We start from the raw sequence: 16,751 nt of genomic DNA, 5'->3' as shown, positions 1-16,751 counted from the left end.
GGCCCCGCACCCGGCCCCGCACCGCCCCGCTCCGCCCCGCGCTGCGGGACCCCCGCGGGGGGAATGGGGGGAGGCGAAGGCGAGAGAAGGGGAGGGGGTGAGGAGGGGCACCCTCCTGCCCTCCCTCCATTCATCCCTCCGCCCCCAGCACGAGAGGGGTGGGCGCGGATGTTACGGGGCGGGGGGAATCGCGTGGCCCCCTCCCCATGTGCTGAGCGGGGCTGTGCACACGCACGGGTTTCTTGCGCAACCGCGGGCTGCTGGGGGTTACGGACCCCCCCTCCCACGCCGGCACGGTGCCACGCACAGCCCCGCGCCCGTCCCCACCTCGTGGCTCTGCCTCGTCGGCACACAAAGCTCAGAAGCGCCCGAGGAGCCCCTCTGCTTTGCATTCGGAACGTGGGATGGGCTTTTCTTTCTCAGGTGTTGCCGATTCCCGTTGATTCGCACAGCGGTGACCTTCTGGCCCAGCAGAACATCCCCCGCTGCATCTCTCTGTCCTGCAGTGCGTTTCTGGTGGGGGGGGGGGAAACGTGCATGCAATGCCCTTCGCTCCCTTCCCGCAGCAGCACCCCGCTGCCATGGGAGCTTTCGGGTGGCTCAGTGCACAACCACCTCCTCCAGAGCAGTCCCAGGAAATGGAGATGGGGATCAAATGAATGAGCTGTGGTTGCTGGCACATGAACACAGCTGAACACCGAGGCAGGAGGACCCTGCTCGGGTGAACTGTCCTTGCTCTGAGCTCGCTGCTGCTGACCCCGGGCACCCCGCTGCCCTTCCCATCCCCCGTTTCCCATTGGAATCAAAACGTCCCCTTTGGCTGAATAGCCGGGGATCGGCCGAAGGGAAGCGTTAAGTGCCCTTCCTACGGTCAGGCACTTCTGGAAGTGGCACTTCCCAAAGCTCTGAGGAGGGGGACACCACCCACGAGTGGGCTGGGGGGTGGCGTGGGGCACTCACCAGCACCTCCCACACCCTGAGGTGAATATTCTGGTGGGGAACGACCTCAAAGAGCAGAGTGGGAGGCGAATCGGCCCTTTTCCAGTCTTTTTCCCCTAAGAAGTAGAAAAGGACCGGGAATGCTTCCCCCTAACGGCAGCACGAGGTGTGCGGAGTGGGAAACGCTGCTCCGGATCCCGGCGCTGGAACGCAGCGGTGCGCTTGCGGTGCCCCTCGGGGGTACAACCCCGTGCAAAGGCCCGCAGCTGCACTGCACGGATGGCATTGCTGCTCTTCCCATGGACGCTGCTCAGGCGCAGAGATCTCCACGTCACCCCTTGGTTCAATGTATCTCGAGAATGAAATCAAATCCTGCTCTTCTTTATGCTCTGCTGTCCTCTGTTCCTAAGGAACCTGCAGCCCAGACAACAGCCAAGGGAAGCGATTCTGCTCCATCCCTCGCCAATAACTCACTGAATGACCTCAAGCCAATCCATCTTCCTCCTGTGCTACATCCCGACCTGGTGACCAAAAGGACCTTCTCTGTGCTCACACAGCCCTTGACAGGAACCCCAGGTGGGACCTCATCACAGCAAGGAAGACCCAGAGCAAATCCTAAACCAGACCTTGGGCTCCAAAGAGCACTGAAAATGCAGCGCTCCTCCCCAGGGGTGCTCTCCAGCTGCTAACAGTTGTTTTAACTCCACACTGGGAAGTCCTTGGAGCCATCAGAAGGGTCACAGCAGCAGAGCCCAGGGAGGGAGATGCACACAGTGCTCAGCCCTGGTGGGGAATAAGGGTTATCCAGGTAGCTAAAGAAATGAGAAGTTCCTTCCTCGTGTGCCAGCAGCCCTTGGGTTTGCCTTCTGCTCAGGGCAAGAACTTCAAGGTCTTCTCAGCAAGCACCACCACCACTAGTAGCAGCAGTGTGCCGGCCCCCAGCAGACCGCACACGGCTGATTTCCATGCTCACAGCGCCCCAAAGGTAGCACCAAATCCATTCCATTTCTTACAGCACCCAACCGGGGCCCTACGCGCAGCTTCCTTCCCAGGCTGCCACTGGGAGCGATGGCCAAGCTCCGGCTGGAGGCGGGCTCCCACTCACCCCTGCACACACCGGCTGGGACGTGGTCAGGTCGGTTTGGTTGTTTTTGTTTTTTTTTTTTGCTAAGTTTTTATTTTAATTCAAGGACTTTGCTTCATACAAAATGTAATTGTAGAAACAACTGCAGAGTTCAAAGTGTGGCTGATAAATGGTACTCAGGCAGCAAACTAGGCAATCACAGAATCTTTGTTTTCTCTTTTTTTTTTTTTTTTTCCTTTTTTTTTTTGGGTAAAGTTCAAGTTGTGTTGCATGGTTGGAACTTTCATAATTTTTAACACTTTTTTTTTCTTTTTCCTTTTCTTTAAATAGAAAGTTTTGCAACAAACCCCCAATTTATATCAAATATAATTAAAAATTAACAACTGATGAATACATTGTATCAAAAAAGTACGAAGATAAACATTTTCCATGCACATACTTTTTATATATATGTATATATGTATATATTTTACATGCAAACATTACTTATTCAAAGTACAGCCACTACGAGACTGGTTCTGGATGCAGAAAACTGATTGGTGCAATTCAAGTTTGGCAACTCACTATGAGGATCCTTGGAGTTATGACGTATGCACTGAAGAGACAGCGGAGAGGCTGTAAAAACAGAGGGGGAAAGGGTTCCATGGACAACCGTGGTCGGGCTCCTCTGTCACCGCCATCGCTGGAAGCAACGACCCCTGTGGGGAGGGCGGAGGGTTGGACAAGTGGAGCTGCTGCTTTGTGTTCTGTGCAAGAATCGGAGCAATCCCGCAGCCCTGTTGGGCTGTGCGCTTCGGAGGGGGAATCGGTGTGGGGCCGTGGGGGCTGAGGTTGAGAATGACAGAGGAAGGGGCGAGGCAGAGGGGAGGAAAGGCAAAATTGCTTGGTGCAGAAAGATGGCTCGTTTGCTTTGCGGTGTGGGTGCAATGTTTGCATGCAGTGTTGGAGAGGTTCCGCTTTCTCCCCTCCTCCTTGGAGTAAAAGAGTAACGTTTTCTTTAAAATTTCAAATAAAGCCTTTGTGCCTTCGTGTAAGGAAAATGTATAAAACATTTGGTCACAATCATGCTGAAGCCTGAAACAGGAAGATCCAGCAGATAAAGCTACAGAATGGATGAAGGTCTCACTGACTGTGGTGTGGATGTGTTTCCTTACGTGTCATCTTGTTGCATAGCCCTCCGTTTGCAAATTACAGCCATTACCCATAGAGGACCTCTGGCTACCGCACTTCCTTTATTCAAAGTGCACATAAATACAGAGACAGAGACAGGAGTTATCCTTTAGCAGAATCCAGGGATGAGATCGGCCAGAGATTATTATTCAGTAACGGAACAAAAAACACGCAACGGAACGCGACAGGTTGAATTTCTCCAACAGAAAAGCTACAGGAGATGTGAAGAACCATCCTACAGCAGGATGCTCCCAGCACAAATCCCCAGAAGGACCTTGCTGGGAGCATCAGAGACCTCCTGAGTGTTTTGGTAGCCTCCGACACGCTAAAACCACCCTCGTGTCCAAACCTATCAGCAGGTCCGCCGGGATCACCCGGTTCAAGCTTTGCCTTGAGAAGTTCCACAGTTCTGGGGCTCGGTTGATCCTCTGAAATAATTCAACTGTCCAACCATTTCCTATCGTTACTTTTAGCAACGTGCTCTACGGGCACCTCCCACCCCTCCTGCTTTAACCTTCTGCCCAGGAACTGCTTGGCTTCTGGCCTCCCGTGCACCAAATTAGCCCTCCTGAGGTTCTCCAAAGCCATGGACACCAGGTCCTGCCCAGGCGCTTCTTTTGGTGCTTTCTCCCCATTGCCATGTCATCTGTGCCTCCTTCCCAGGCTCAAAGTGCAGAAATCCACACGTGCACGAAATAAAAAGTCGTCCAACGTAAAAGTCATTGCAAGAACACAGAAATCTCATCCCTGAGAATCAGAGTTAGAGGTTTTGATATTTTTGTTTCGTTTTCTTCTTAACAGGCAATTAAAAACAAGACTCTCTCCATCTGCCCCCATCACAAACGACGCACCACGGGACATGGCCACGGCTCTCGCAGCCCAACTACAACTCTAGACATGCAATGGGAAAGGCGCTGCTCCTCTGGGAGCATCACTGCAGCTCTCCCACAGGACCTAAACATCGGTCAACGAGACAACACCAGACAATGAGACAAGGCCAGTTTCAGCTGCTGCAGTTACACCCTTCCCGCTCTCAACAATTAAGTTATATTAAAAATAATAATAATAATAAAAAAGAAGGCCAAAAAAAAAAAAAAAACCAGAAAAAAACCAAACAAACCAAACCCAAAACCAACAAAAAAACACCAAACCAACCCCAAACCATGTTTGCCTTCCCCGCTATCATCTTCCAACCCAGCCCAGGCAATGTGCTCGCCATGGGAACTCCATCCCTGGCTCCTGCAGGCACTGCCCCAGGCCCCGCTACCCCCACGTCCGATGCATCGAAGCAAGAGTTTGCGTCGTCGCTGCCGTGAAAGATTTCAAAGGTTAGGCACTTAGTAGTGAACAACTGGAGCATTCGGTAGAAACGGTGGGACCTGGAATGACAATTGGACTAATTCTCTACATAAAGAGTATTTTTTTTTCCTTTTTTTCTTTTTTCTTTTTTTTTTTTACTGTACAATTTACAAAAATGCACACAATGAAAAGTTAAAGTTCTATCTAATAGCTTGATATAAAACCAATAACATTTCTTCTGCTCAACCCTACGCTTTTTTCCTCTTTTCCTGTTTTTTTTTGTTTGCTTTTAGTTTTCGTGGGTTTTGTTTCTTTTTTTTTTTTCTTTTTCTTTTTTTTTTCTTTTTTTTTGCTAAATCAAGCTTATATTGTAAACAAGACAAAACAGTGAGGGCATGTTGCAGTCAACAGGAGACAGGGACAGGAAGAAAAGTCTCAGCAGCAAGGAAACAGTCCTTAGGAAGGAACTCTCGTGTGGCTTTCTGGTGGGCGTGGAGGACCCGAAGTGGTGATGCACGTGAGAGGTCCGGGGTGAAGCAGCGAGTTCCTGGGAAGGGTCGCTGTGGCTGAACATCAAGTCCCAATGGACTGTCCTTTGTTCTGATCTGTGGGTTTTTTTCTCCTCTCCCAGTTCATTAGGTAGATCTCTTTCCTCTTAGCGGGGAATGAGACAGATAAAATGCGGGTTTGAGCTTTGTTTGCCAGTGTCCCTTTTGCAACCCTGACTCCCGCCCAGATATGGGTGGGGAGAGAAAAGAAAAATAATGAAGTAGTAGCCCAACCACTCGTTGACCAATCAACCGGTCAAACAAATTGGCATCAAACAGCGCCAATCCCAAAAAGCATTGATGGTCTACTTGTCTGCCAACAGGGGTTGCTCCTTGCGGGCCTCATGGTTGGGCGTCTGGTGCACATCTTTGAAAGCAGCAGGGAGGTGGGGAGAGGTGTGCTGCCCCCTGGGAGGGAGCCTTTTTCCTTGGTATATTTTGGTGGAAAAAGAAGAAGAAAAAATAAAAAGAAGAGGGCAGGAGAGAGGCTGCACAAGTGTCTCCGGAGGTCTCGGAGTGGGGCAGAGCAGTTCTGGCAGCGGGGGCCACCCCCCGGCACTGTGTGTCTGAGCGCACAGCCTTCCAGATGATAAAACTCATCGACTTTCCCCGCGTGTGCCTCCAAGGGTTGGGCTGTGCCGCTAGCACCAGTCATCCTCGTCGGCTTCGTGGTAGTAGCTCCGTCCCCTGGTGCCAGTGCCGGGCCCCGTGTTGAGCCCCAGCGTGTAATGGTAGCCATTGGGCACCCGGCGTGCTTGGTGAGACTGGGAGGTCAAGGAGGAGACGTAAGAAGTCCTGGAGGAACGCCCCGAGTTGGTGGCCACGGCTTCCTCGAAGGTGAGCGTGTCCTCGGGCGCTGCGCCTATGGGGCTGTCGGCGGCGTCGCGGTGGCCCAGGTAAGGGTCGGAGCCGATGCGGGCAACCGCGGCCGGGGGCGGCTGCTGGTCCCCACGCAGCAGTGCATTGTGCTCAGACAGCCCGCGGCTCAGGCGGCCCGGGGAGAAGGGCGGGAGGCCGCCCGGCGACGTGCTGAAGTGTACGGGCGAGGAGTTGGCGGTCTTGTAAGTGATGCTGGGGCGTGGGGTCAGGGGGGTCTGCGGGAGCTGCCTCCGACCCCGGCAGGGGGTACTAGCACCAGATGTCGACAGCAAGGGGCTCCCGTTAACCGAACCACTGCCCTACATCAAAATTGGAACAGAGCGAATGAAAAAAATAACAACCAAAAAAAAAAAAAAAAAAAGAAAAGAAGAAGGAAACGCCGGACAAACACAAAGGCAGGCAGGTGTAAAACAGAAGGAGAAGCGACAGGAGGGAGAGACAAGTCACAAGAAGAAAGAGAAGGAAAAAGAGAGAGTTTAGACACGCACAGTTAGGGGAAGGAGGTTCTCGAGAAATAATTAAACAGGAGATGCGAAAAAGTTGGAGAGCAGAAGTTCTGCAAGCAGTAGGTAAGGACAGAAACGATTGGAGCACCGGTAGGACGCGAACTGGTAGATGGCTCCAACAGAAGGGGACAGTGCCCGGGGAGAGGAGCCACAGCACACACACCCCAACATGCCCTTACCTCAGCGACTCCGTGAGCGGCCCAACAACCTGCTGTGTTTGTTGGCAAACACGATTTGGCAAAACAGCACTCTGCTCTGGGGCAAAGCTTCTCTCAGCTTCAGCCAAGAGCTGTGAATGTTGGAACTGGGGGTCGTTTTTGTGCTCAGAACTGAATTATGTGGGAGAATTTGGGGATGGGCTTCTGTTATAGTTTTAGTCGGAACGTGTTTTATTCCTAAATGGACACTTTCTGAGAAACAACAACAAAAGGATTTTTTTTTATGGGCTCTAGCTTTTTAACAAGAGGGCTCCTTGAAGAAAAACACTGAAAACTGTGTTCACCTTATACTTGTTAACATTGCACCCTCACTATTGGAATGGAAGAACAAACTGGCAGCTCCCTCAGTTACTAACAGTGATGCATGGGAGAAAACTGAGCTACAAAGAGGAAAAGAGCCATGAGCAAGAGAAGCAGCCCATGCTTCAGCACTTCTGTTCACCTGCTCCCAGGGCAGTGCATGAATAGCCCTAGGAGCATGTTTTAAAAATCCCTCACTTTTCAGGATCTAGCTTTTTGGGACCGGGACTTAATTTCTCATGAGTAGCTTTTTCTTCCATGGCAGCATCAAATTGCTGCTGGTTGGGTTAGCCAGCAGTGCCTGGTTCTGCTCTGCTGTTGGGTGCTCATATGACTGGGATGCAAACTCTTGTCCTCCAGAGCCTGCACATTGGGTCTTGGCCTTTTCTTTCTTTCACTTGTACCCTTTCTGCTACTGACAGGTCCCAGCTCCAGCACCTGCCAAGATGATGGGGAGGATCACCACCACTCAGTGACCTAGAATTTCAAAGGGAGGATGCCCAGCTTTTTCCATGGTCATACATTACAATGGATGCTCCGGCATTGGAGGTGTTCAAAGTTAGGTTGGATAGGACTTTGGCCAACCTAATCTGCCAAAAGCATCTCCTCATGGCATGGGCTTGAACTAGATGATGTGTCCCTTCCAATCCAAGCAATCCTATGATAAGCAGGACCTTAAAGGCTTTCCCTTCCATGGTCTTCCATCTCCTCTATTTTAAGAGAGGCATAGAAAATGTACACCCCTGGCAGAATTTAAAGCTCTCCTCCCACCCTGCATCTCCTCACCTGTCTGTGGGGACCTTGCTCAGGCCCACCATTGGGTGAAGTAGGCCTGCTCTGATCAGCAGACTTGGGCTGGGATCGGTCCCGGCTGCCATAGCGATCACAGGAGTAGAAGCGCTGCTTTTCTGAGGAGGAGGAAGAGTGCTGCTTCCTCTCTTGGGACCGTCCACGCTCTTGCTTCTTGTCCTTGGAAGAAGATTCACCAGACTGGGCCACTGAAAGGAGAATATTAGTTGGCACTCACCAATGTGGAAAGAACATTGGAATGTGGAGCAGGGACCCCAGATCACATATAAAGACTGTTATCAAGGGAGGGACTAATCCTCGTTAAACACAAAGCTCTTACCAGCTTCCCCATCGGCCAGCTGATGTGTGGTCCTGTCCAAGGACTTCTGCTTCTTCTCTTTCCGCCGGTGGCAGCGGTGGTGGTGGTGGTGATGCACCTGGTCCGTGGGCACGCGCTCCAGGGAGTACTCATAGAGGTGCATGGGGTGAGGACGCTGCGGGGTCAGCGTGGAGATGGAGCGCTTCATGGGGCTTGTGTCCGGGATGGGCTGCGGGGCACAGGGGACATGGAGCAGGGTCAGGGGACAAGCACCTCACCTTGCTCAGCTGCTCAGTTCCCAGTACGGGGTGGGTTTTATAGCGATAGACAGGGGCAAGGAGGGGCAGGAGAAAAACAGTTAATTGGCTCTAATTGGAATGGGCAGAAGAACTTGAAATGATGGACTTAGTGCTAAGTTTGAGGAGCAAATGTGATCTCCATTTGCTGAAATGGGCTTTACTTTTCACTTTTTTTGTGCCAATCCACAGGTATTTTGGGCGCAGCGCAGGATGCAGCATGTCACACCACACACAGCCTCATGGGAGTCAACAGTAGATGAGCAGGGGCACAGGGCAGCACAGTAGCCAAGCATCTCACAAAGGTAGTTCTCCAAGACCAGTTCCACCCAAAGCTGCTTCAGGGCCTGGGATCATCCCAAAGCAACTCCAAAGAGGGAAAGCGTGAAAGCATTTCTGGGCATCACATGGAGAGGGAGAAAAATGAGAAATAAAGAAATGGGCAAGGTACAGGCCAAGCCACCTAAGAACTACGACTGCCTCTCTGCACCTGAAGACCACTTCCATCCAACTGTTAAACCTCCCCTCTTGTCCCATTACTGCTCTTGATGCTCTTATGGTTAGGACAAGCAAGACATCACATACACGCTGCAATTCTACCAGGATATCTCCAGAAATGACTACTCAGGGTTGCTACTGCAACTTTCAAACCATCTGTGGCTTGAGAGCCAAGCATAAGAGTGCTGCACAGCAATCCAACTTCCCATGGGCACTGCTGGGTGCTGTCTTCTACACCAGTGATAGCTCCAGTCTCTGCTCTCTTTCCTTTGGGTTCAAACCTCACAATGATGCTCTGCAGAACACAAGGTAAATGGGCTGCAGGACAAATGCTCTCACATCCTTTAACCTTCCTGTTGAGATGTAAAGCTCAGAAAACAAGGAAAATTCCTGTGTTTCCTTCTCTATCACTCTGCTGGTCTCTGGCTGCTTTGCAGAGTGCTCTCGGGTGGATACAGGGCTTCCATCCATGCTCTTCGGGCTTCCCGAGGTCTGTCATCACATCTAAGCTTCTTGCTAGAGGGAAGCCATCAGAGCACAGCACTGCAGCCGGATGGGGAGGGAGCTCAGGATGTCCTTTGGTTTGAGGCTTGTTTGAGTTCTCAATCCAATAGGTGCCTCAAATGACACTGCCAGCAGAACATTTACTTTGCTCATGGTAACCTTTCCAGTGAGCCTTGCATTATTTTTTACCATTTATGCTCTTCTGTTTGCTTTGCCTGAATTTCAGATCTCTGCTGCCCCGTGATATTTACATAAAGCAGAGCTGGTTGGTTTGCAGCCCTAGTTGGTATTTTGGGGAGGAAGAGCTTCTGTTCCTCCCAGCATTCCACCATGCATGCAGAGGTGCAATCTCAGCTGAATTTTTAGTTGCTGCTCTCTCTTTCAAGTCACCCAAGTGTTGGTGTTTCCTATCAAGGTGCTATGTTAGAACTGGAAAGCTTGTCATGGACACAAGGAAGATATGGTTGGGCAGTTGAAGCGGGGACACAGCATCACACTGCTGTTTGCCCAGCAGTGCACAGCTATGGGAGCAAGGTGAGCTGCTGTTTCGTTGCTCTCCTCCCACAGCCCTTCCTACGTACACTTCTTAGAAGCAAGAAATCATATTTAGGGTTTCAATTTTGTCCTCCTTGCTTACTGTTGAGCCTAAAGATGGAGGAGGTGGGAGAGGACTGTAAACTGGTAGTCAGATTCGGGAATTGACTGACGTGGGTAAAAAACCAAAAATGCCTCCCACTAAAAACATTCACCAGGGTTTCCTAAGTCATCCTAGGAGCTACCAGAAAGACAGACATTTCCCAATAAAAAGCTAGCCAAATCCATAAGAAATGAACATTTCTCTTTGCATCCAATTCTGTGCTTATTCCTGGGACAAAAGTCCCCACTGGCACTAACAGGAGGTGGATCTTAGCAAGGCAAAGCCTATCCTCCCCAAAAATCCCAGCAATGCTCTCATTATGTTAATGGGGCACACACACAAGCCCTTGGAGACCATACCATAACCCTTCACAGAGTTACTAATTGCTTCTTCATTACCAAACTGGCTTTTAACTTCCTAAATCCCTGCGCAACAAGGCATTGAAAAGAAATAAATAAGCAGAACAAAGAAAATCCCTGCTATTACAGCGTGCGGCATGCAGTTGTGGGTCGAAGGGATGGCAGCAAAGTGGGGAGAGACAGCAGCTGCATCGGTGCAACATCGTACTCCAAATGAGAAGGGAAAGAAGTAAAGGGTTAAGGAAGGTTAATTATTTCTTAACGTGGATTTAATAGGATACAACTTAGTGCAGACTACATACTGCTAGGTAACTCCCAGGTGACCGTGCTTTGCTCCTCTGCAAACAATTCGGACAAGATGAGAGACATTATTTGAAGCAGCCCCACAGTACAGCCATTGTCAGACACCGCAGCAGATGTGCAGCAGACATGATGAGGGTGGGAGGGAGGTGGTGGGGAGCGGGACAGCAAAGAGGCAGGGGAATGGAGAGCATAGGGGATTCGTTATTAAAAGGGGAGTGTAAAAAAAAGATGGGGGAATAACAGATAAACAGGATGTCCAGAAAACAGAAGGAAAGGGAATGCATCGCAAATAAGTTACAAAGAACTCAAAAATTGGAGGAGTGGAGCAACACATGAGAGTTGGGGGAAGGGAGAGGGAAATGGAGGGGGAGACACACAGAGAGGACATTGGTTATTTGGCTGAAGCTACAACACCAGAACATTACATCATTACATGAGGTTAGATCTGCTTAGGTATTACGGGCCTGATTCATCATAAGATCAGAGTGCTTTGGTGAGGGCAGTTGTGCTGCAGGGGACAAGTACTGAGCTCCTGCAAGCAAGCACTTATGGAAAAAATGGAGTGGTGGAAAGTGACAGGCTTTATCTCTGTGTTGGAGCATATTCCAGCAGAGTGGGAAGACACTGCTGGGACTGCTCTGGTCTGGGTGGGACCAGGAAGGCAGCACCAGAGAGGTCATAAATCACACAATCATTGGAGGTTGGAAAAGACAGCTGAGATCATCTAGTCCAACCATCAGGTGCATGAAGAAGCAACTGAACCCTTCCTCTCAGAGAAAACTGTGGCTGCAAGGTGCAGTGAAAGCAACCCAGAAGGTTGCTAAACCCTAAATCAGCCACATCTGCTGCAACAGAGAGGAGTTTCCAAAGACAATGCTTACGCTACTGGCTTTGCTGTTGGTTACTGCATTGCATTGGAAGGCTACTGGGGGTCTAGGATAAAGAACAACTTTGTTTTCAGAAGGCTGAAGGGAGGGAGTGTGGGTTTGTTTGGGGGTCTGTTTCTTTCATTAAGCATCCTGCTTAGTGTTGCTGATAAATCAGAGAATCCCAGGAGACAGGGTCCCATTCAGGGACTTGCTGGAACTCTCATACAAAGAGTGGAGTTTCTGATGTCAGCTGGGAAATTTGTTAGCTAGTGAAGCATAGCTTACACCAGTCCAAGCACACTGGCATACATTTTCTATCTGTTGGAGCCATTTCTGCCTATGCAATACATGGCCTTTGAGTTTGGAGGGGCAGCACGTCTTCCATGTTCTGCTTCATACAAAGAACAATGGGGAATGGCCCACAGCCATGGGCTGCTCACTTCTTTCTGTATGAATCAGGCCCTCTGAACAAAAGACACGACTATGAGATGTTCTGACACACAAGAGGAGGGATGGTGTCTGGAGAGCACCTGGGTTAACAAGCAGTGAACACATACAATGCCCAAAAATGGTACGTGAAAACCATGACCTCCTATGCACTGAGGAACATCCACAATTAATCACCAAGTTGCTGTAAAAGCCAACTCTAATGATGAGGTTTCTTTACAAGAAGTTAAACAAGGAAAACGAAATCCTTAACGACATATTACCAATCAAAATCACAACACAAGATATACTAAGAACTGTGGGAAGAGGGAAACACAGGGAGACTGCTTAATGTCTCAGTGAAGCCTTCCAGGCACAGTCTCCCTGGTATTTTCCATACCTCCTGCATTTATCAAAGAGAACCACAGGAAATCTCCAGCTTATTTTATGGCGGGGGCAATGAAGCATGCTTCAGCTGTCTGTCTGGATAGATGGCAGACAACTGGCAATGGGATACATATGCCTTTTAAGAATATGGGCTGGCAAACATCTTTGTCCCCAGTTAATCAGAACAGACACTCTTAGATAGGCTGTCATCATTCAGCAACCCAAAAAGAGGGATTTCTCTTGCTTGCTTTTTGCTGCAACCGGGAGCAAGTCAATCTGCAGACAATGCTGTGCTTGCACATGAATGCCTATTATCCAAGCAAAAAGCCTGGTTACCTGGCACCAGGTTCAGCTTCCAAAAAACCTCACAGGCAGCTGATAACAACAGCTCCAATCCCTTGCTATGCTCTCAGCCTCTCACCCCCAGCTTCCCTCACTCACCTGCGTTTCAGCAGCCAGGCGCGGCATGGAAGCCGCCCGACCCTGGCTCTCCAGCCCTGGTTGGTGCTCTCCATTGGCAAGTGTGGGGCTGATTTCCCTCATTTCCACCACCTGATTGAAGCAAGAAACAGTGTTAAATAGCAAGATCACATCAGCTTCAAACCCACTGTCTTAGCAGTGTTCTGCTAATCAGTGTGTGAAGAGGTGCTGATAGGGAAAGAGAATAAACTGGGAGCAGTGGAGCTCCCAAGTTATTCTCTATCAACAGCATTGTTTTCAACAAAGACAGCAGTGAGCCACGAGCCATGGCAATGAACCCGAGCTCTGACCTGTGACTCCTCTCCTCTGGGTTTATACACTAATAATAATGGGACAACAAGGAAGACAAAACCTTAAGAGTACTATCTTAGCAGACACATAGTGTTATCAGCAGGATAAGCACATCTAACAGACTTGCTTTTTCTCCATAATGTTCAAGCAAGTTTTGGGTGGTAAGAGAGACAATGCTTGTCCCAGAGAAGTGTCTACCTTGACATCTGTTAAGATCTGCTGCATTTAACCCCATCATCACCTGTTTACTTACCCGTTCAATGGGGATTTCCTCTGAGTGGCCTCGTTCAAAAGCTGGTGTCCTGGTTTCATAAAACACGTCCTGGGTCCGTTGGGTCCCCCACGAACTGGACTCTTTGATCCCACCCTCTGGGGCTGGCCTGCCAGAAGGTAAATTGGAAGAAAAGATGAACTCTTTTGCAAAAGGGTTTTGCTAACTTAATTGTGGTAAAGGTAAAGCATCCAAGTAACCTCTTAACATTTCACTTCTGAAACTAGGCGAAAGGTAGTTGGTGAAGCTATTAAGTCCTGTAGGCTTCCCCAGGGCCACTTTCTTTATAACTCCAATATCCCTTGAGCAACCAGGAAAACAAACAAATCAGCACATTCTTTTTCAGTAAATGAGGAAATCGATGTCTGCAGCTAAAGTTCTAATGAAGCAAAACGAACCGTTTTGGAATTCAGGAAAATTATGTAGGTAAAAACAGACAAATAACCCCAAATGACATTGGTCAAGCACATCTGTGCTCAGGCTAAACTAAATTCACTGAATGTACAGTGGTATACACAGCCCCAGGTTTTATGTCTGAGTCTGCAGTTGGTCTCCTGTGGTATTTAAAACTCAGATCTCCATCATTAAAAAAAATCCATGGCACTAAGGAAAGCGACCTGAGGAACAGGAAATGGAGAATGGATTAGAGATTGCCATTACTGTAACTGTTCAGTAAGCTTTCTACGGAGGTGTTATTTTGTCCAGAGAGAAAGAGTCAGAGATTCTGTCCCGGATAACCTTCAGGAAGCTCTTGCTGTTATCAAGTGCCATAAGCTTAAAGGACTTGTCTGTTCCCAAGGCCTTCTGGTGTCCCAAGAACTCACTGCATTAGTGATCCATTGGTTGGTTAGCTTAGTATTTATCTGTCTGTTTTGCAGTGTTCTCAAATTTGTATAACCAAACTCACACTTAAAACTGGCCACAATGGAAAACACTATAACTAAGTTTCAGGGACCACCAGGGAAACACCTAGCTTTGGAGAACCCACCAGTACCACCATGTGAAGAATTGCATTTGTAGGAGGTATTTCGATAGCCACCAGTGGAAAGCTGTCCTAGCCACATGTGAGGAGGCCATTGAACTTGGAGTCACTGGAGATGCTCTGCACTACCACAGCAACTGGATCGATGGGGTCAGGGTTGACGTGTCTGCCCTCGGTGCCCCTGCTCTGTATCACAGATACTCACAATGTGCCTCCGTTGTTGAGTGAGGCTGAGCTTTTCTGGCGCAGGAATGCCTTCGCACTGCTGAATGCCGAGGGCTGGGTTTGCTCCAAAGTGGCCTTCAAGGGGTGGAAGAGTGACACTGGTCCAGGCTGTGAAGAACAAAGGATGGTTGTAAGAGATGGAGCTGAGTGTGGAGAGGTCGCACTGCGCTAACCAAGCATCCCCCTGCACCCCCGGACTTGCTGAGTGCAATGCACCAGTCACTCCAGTGAGAACTGCCCACTGCTTGAGAAGCAGCTGCAGGACAGGGAGGACACGGAGTGGCATCCCCAGTACCTGGCACAGGCCCCCAGGAGGCTGGTGGACTTGTTCCCTGCTGTTCTTGTTCTGTTTGTAGAAGTCAAATATCATGAGCGCTGCGTAGACCTTCCCCACAGTCATCTCATCAGCTGTCCACGCATGGTGAAACGCAGCGGAGGTGTTCGGGTGGAGAAAGGGAAAGGACCAGGGGAGGGATGGATAAGTCAAAGCACGTGAGAAACAGCGGCACCAAAGGGGTGTGAGAAACAAGGTGAAAGAACAGGTAACGTTAGAATATGGAGGCAAAACAGACACAGGGAAAAGGAAAGAAAACAAAGCAAAAAGGTTATAACAGAGTTCTTCAGATCTTTGCAAGTTGCTGCCTTAAATGTCTGAGGAGGATGGCCCCTTGTCCCTAACTCCCTATGGCAAACACTCACAGAGGCTGGGTGGAAAAGAAGCAGCCAGAGAAACTCCATGGCACTGTAAGCTTTGCCAACAAGGAACCACTAAATTAATGCCAGATCTGCAGCCATCTTTTTATCAACAAAAGCGCCTTATTCCAATTTCTGTGAATTATAGTCAACTGGGGCATAGCAGGCTAACATCTATCTCAAAGTATTTCATTTTTCCAGATGTCTTTTTCACCCTCCCAGCTCTGCTCCCCTCCCTTCCCTGCACAGCGGCTGAACAACAAGGAGTTAAAAGACACAAAGGCACCATGAGGAGTGGGGAGGAGAAGAGTTCTGTAGTTGCTACCCACTGATCTGCACCTCCTCAGTTCCCTCATCTGTCTTAATTAACTTTGCCTTTATTGCTCTGCACTGCTTCTCATTAATCAGGAATCCGAGCCCTTGCATTGGCCAATCAAGATAATGGCAAGCTTTCCATTTTCTCAGCACTTTCTCCTGGGATATCATTGAGCAGCACAAGGTTCCAAGATACCTCACTTCTGATTCTGTATGTTCTCAGCAAACTTTTAATTTTCTTCTCCTGGTTTTCTGCAGCAGACTGAACCCAGATGGCAGAAATTGCTCTCCTGCCCTTTGAGACACAGGCTGGAGACAAACAAAAGCACGGAACAATGTCTGGAAGGGGCCACACAGCATTGGTCTCTTCTCAGCATGGTACTTTTTCTAAGGACATGAAACCTACTGTAATGTTAAGGAAATGCAGGCCTAAATTTGACCTCAGCTCACCTGTTCCTTAGGTGGTCATGGAATCATTTGTGGGTCTTTTCCAACCTTGGTGATTCTATGATTCTATTGTGTTGAGGGGCATGGTTTAGTGAGAACCATGGGTGATGGGTGAATGGTTGGACTGGGTGATCCTGTGGGTTTTTTCCGACCTCGGTGATTCTATGATTCATTAAGGTTGGAAAAGATCACCAAGTCTAACCCCCACCCCACCATGCCCACTAATAACATCCCTAAGTGCCACATCTCTGTTTCTTGAAAACCTCCAGGGAAGGTGACTCCATCACTTCTCCTGGCAGCCTGTTCCAATACCTTTGTAATCATCAACACCTGCAAGCTGATCTACACTGGGTTTCTTTGCTGCATCCTGTGTACATGAACTGTGTACCTGGATGAAGCCTGGGACAAAGCAGGCACGGAGGGGGAAAACCCATGCCAGGCTTCTTGGAGGACTGGGTGCTTACGTTTGTGAGGAGGCACCAGCAAATCCAGTGTCTTCTGGGACAGGTTGGGCCAAACTAGAGATATCTCCTTTCTCAGCTCAGCATCACACTGGTGCTGCTTAACACCCCCTGAAAAAAGGGAGAGGAAACAAGAAGGCACACGAGTGAAAATCCTTACTCATTCAGCACAGCAAGCAAAGAAGGCACATCCCCCATTCTCCTTCCTCAGCAGCACCAAACCAGGACCAGCTGCAGCAGGGAACTGCAGACCACA

At 49.4% G+C, this 16,751-nt stretch overlaps 1 protein-coding gene across 23 annotated transcripts in view; it reads right to left on the bottom strand.

Moving 5' to 3' along the window:
- Positions 1-3,236: 3,236 nt before the first annotated feature.
- Positions 3,237-16,751, bottom strand: part of CACNA1B (calcium voltage-gated channel subunit alpha1 B) — a 260,207-nt gene continuing 246,692 nt past the window's right edge. For 13 of the 23 annotated variants that reach the window (XM_015279262.4, XM_015279261.4, XM_015279263.4 and 10 more), the window contains 8 exons: positions 16,499-16,606; positions 14,875-14,987; positions 14,560-14,687; positions 13,355-13,481; positions 12,772-12,882; positions 8,073-8,280; positions 7,730-7,941; positions 3,237-6,218 (listed from right to left, as the gene is read on the bottom strand). In XM_015279262.4, the coding sequence (XP_015134748.3) occupies positions 5,682-6,218; positions 7,730-7,941; positions 8,073-8,280; positions 12,772-12,882; positions 13,355-13,481; positions 14,560-14,687; positions 14,875-14,987; positions 16,499-16,606 (1,544 nt within the window). In that variant the 3' untranslated portion in view covers positions 3,237-5,681. Of the gene's footprint in view, positions 6,219-7,729; positions 7,942-8,072; positions 8,281-10,647; positions 10,684-12,771; positions 12,883-13,354; positions 13,482-14,559; positions 14,688-14,874; positions 14,988-16,498; positions 16,607-16,751 lie in introns of all 23 variants that reach the window. The other 10 variants (XM_015279276.4, XM_015279277.4, XM_015279278.4 and 7 more) reach the window with 4 other exon arrangements.

Source organism: Gallus gallus, chromosome 17 (assembly GCF_016699485.2).
Source record: "Gallus gallus isolate bGalGal1 chromosome 17, bGalGal1.mat.broiler.GRCg7b, whole genome shotgun sequence".
Lineage (NCBI taxonomy): Eukaryota > Metazoa > Chordata > Aves > Galliformes > Phasianidae > Gallus > Gallus gallus.
This window is presented reverse-complemented; position numbering and strand designations above follow the sequence as displayed.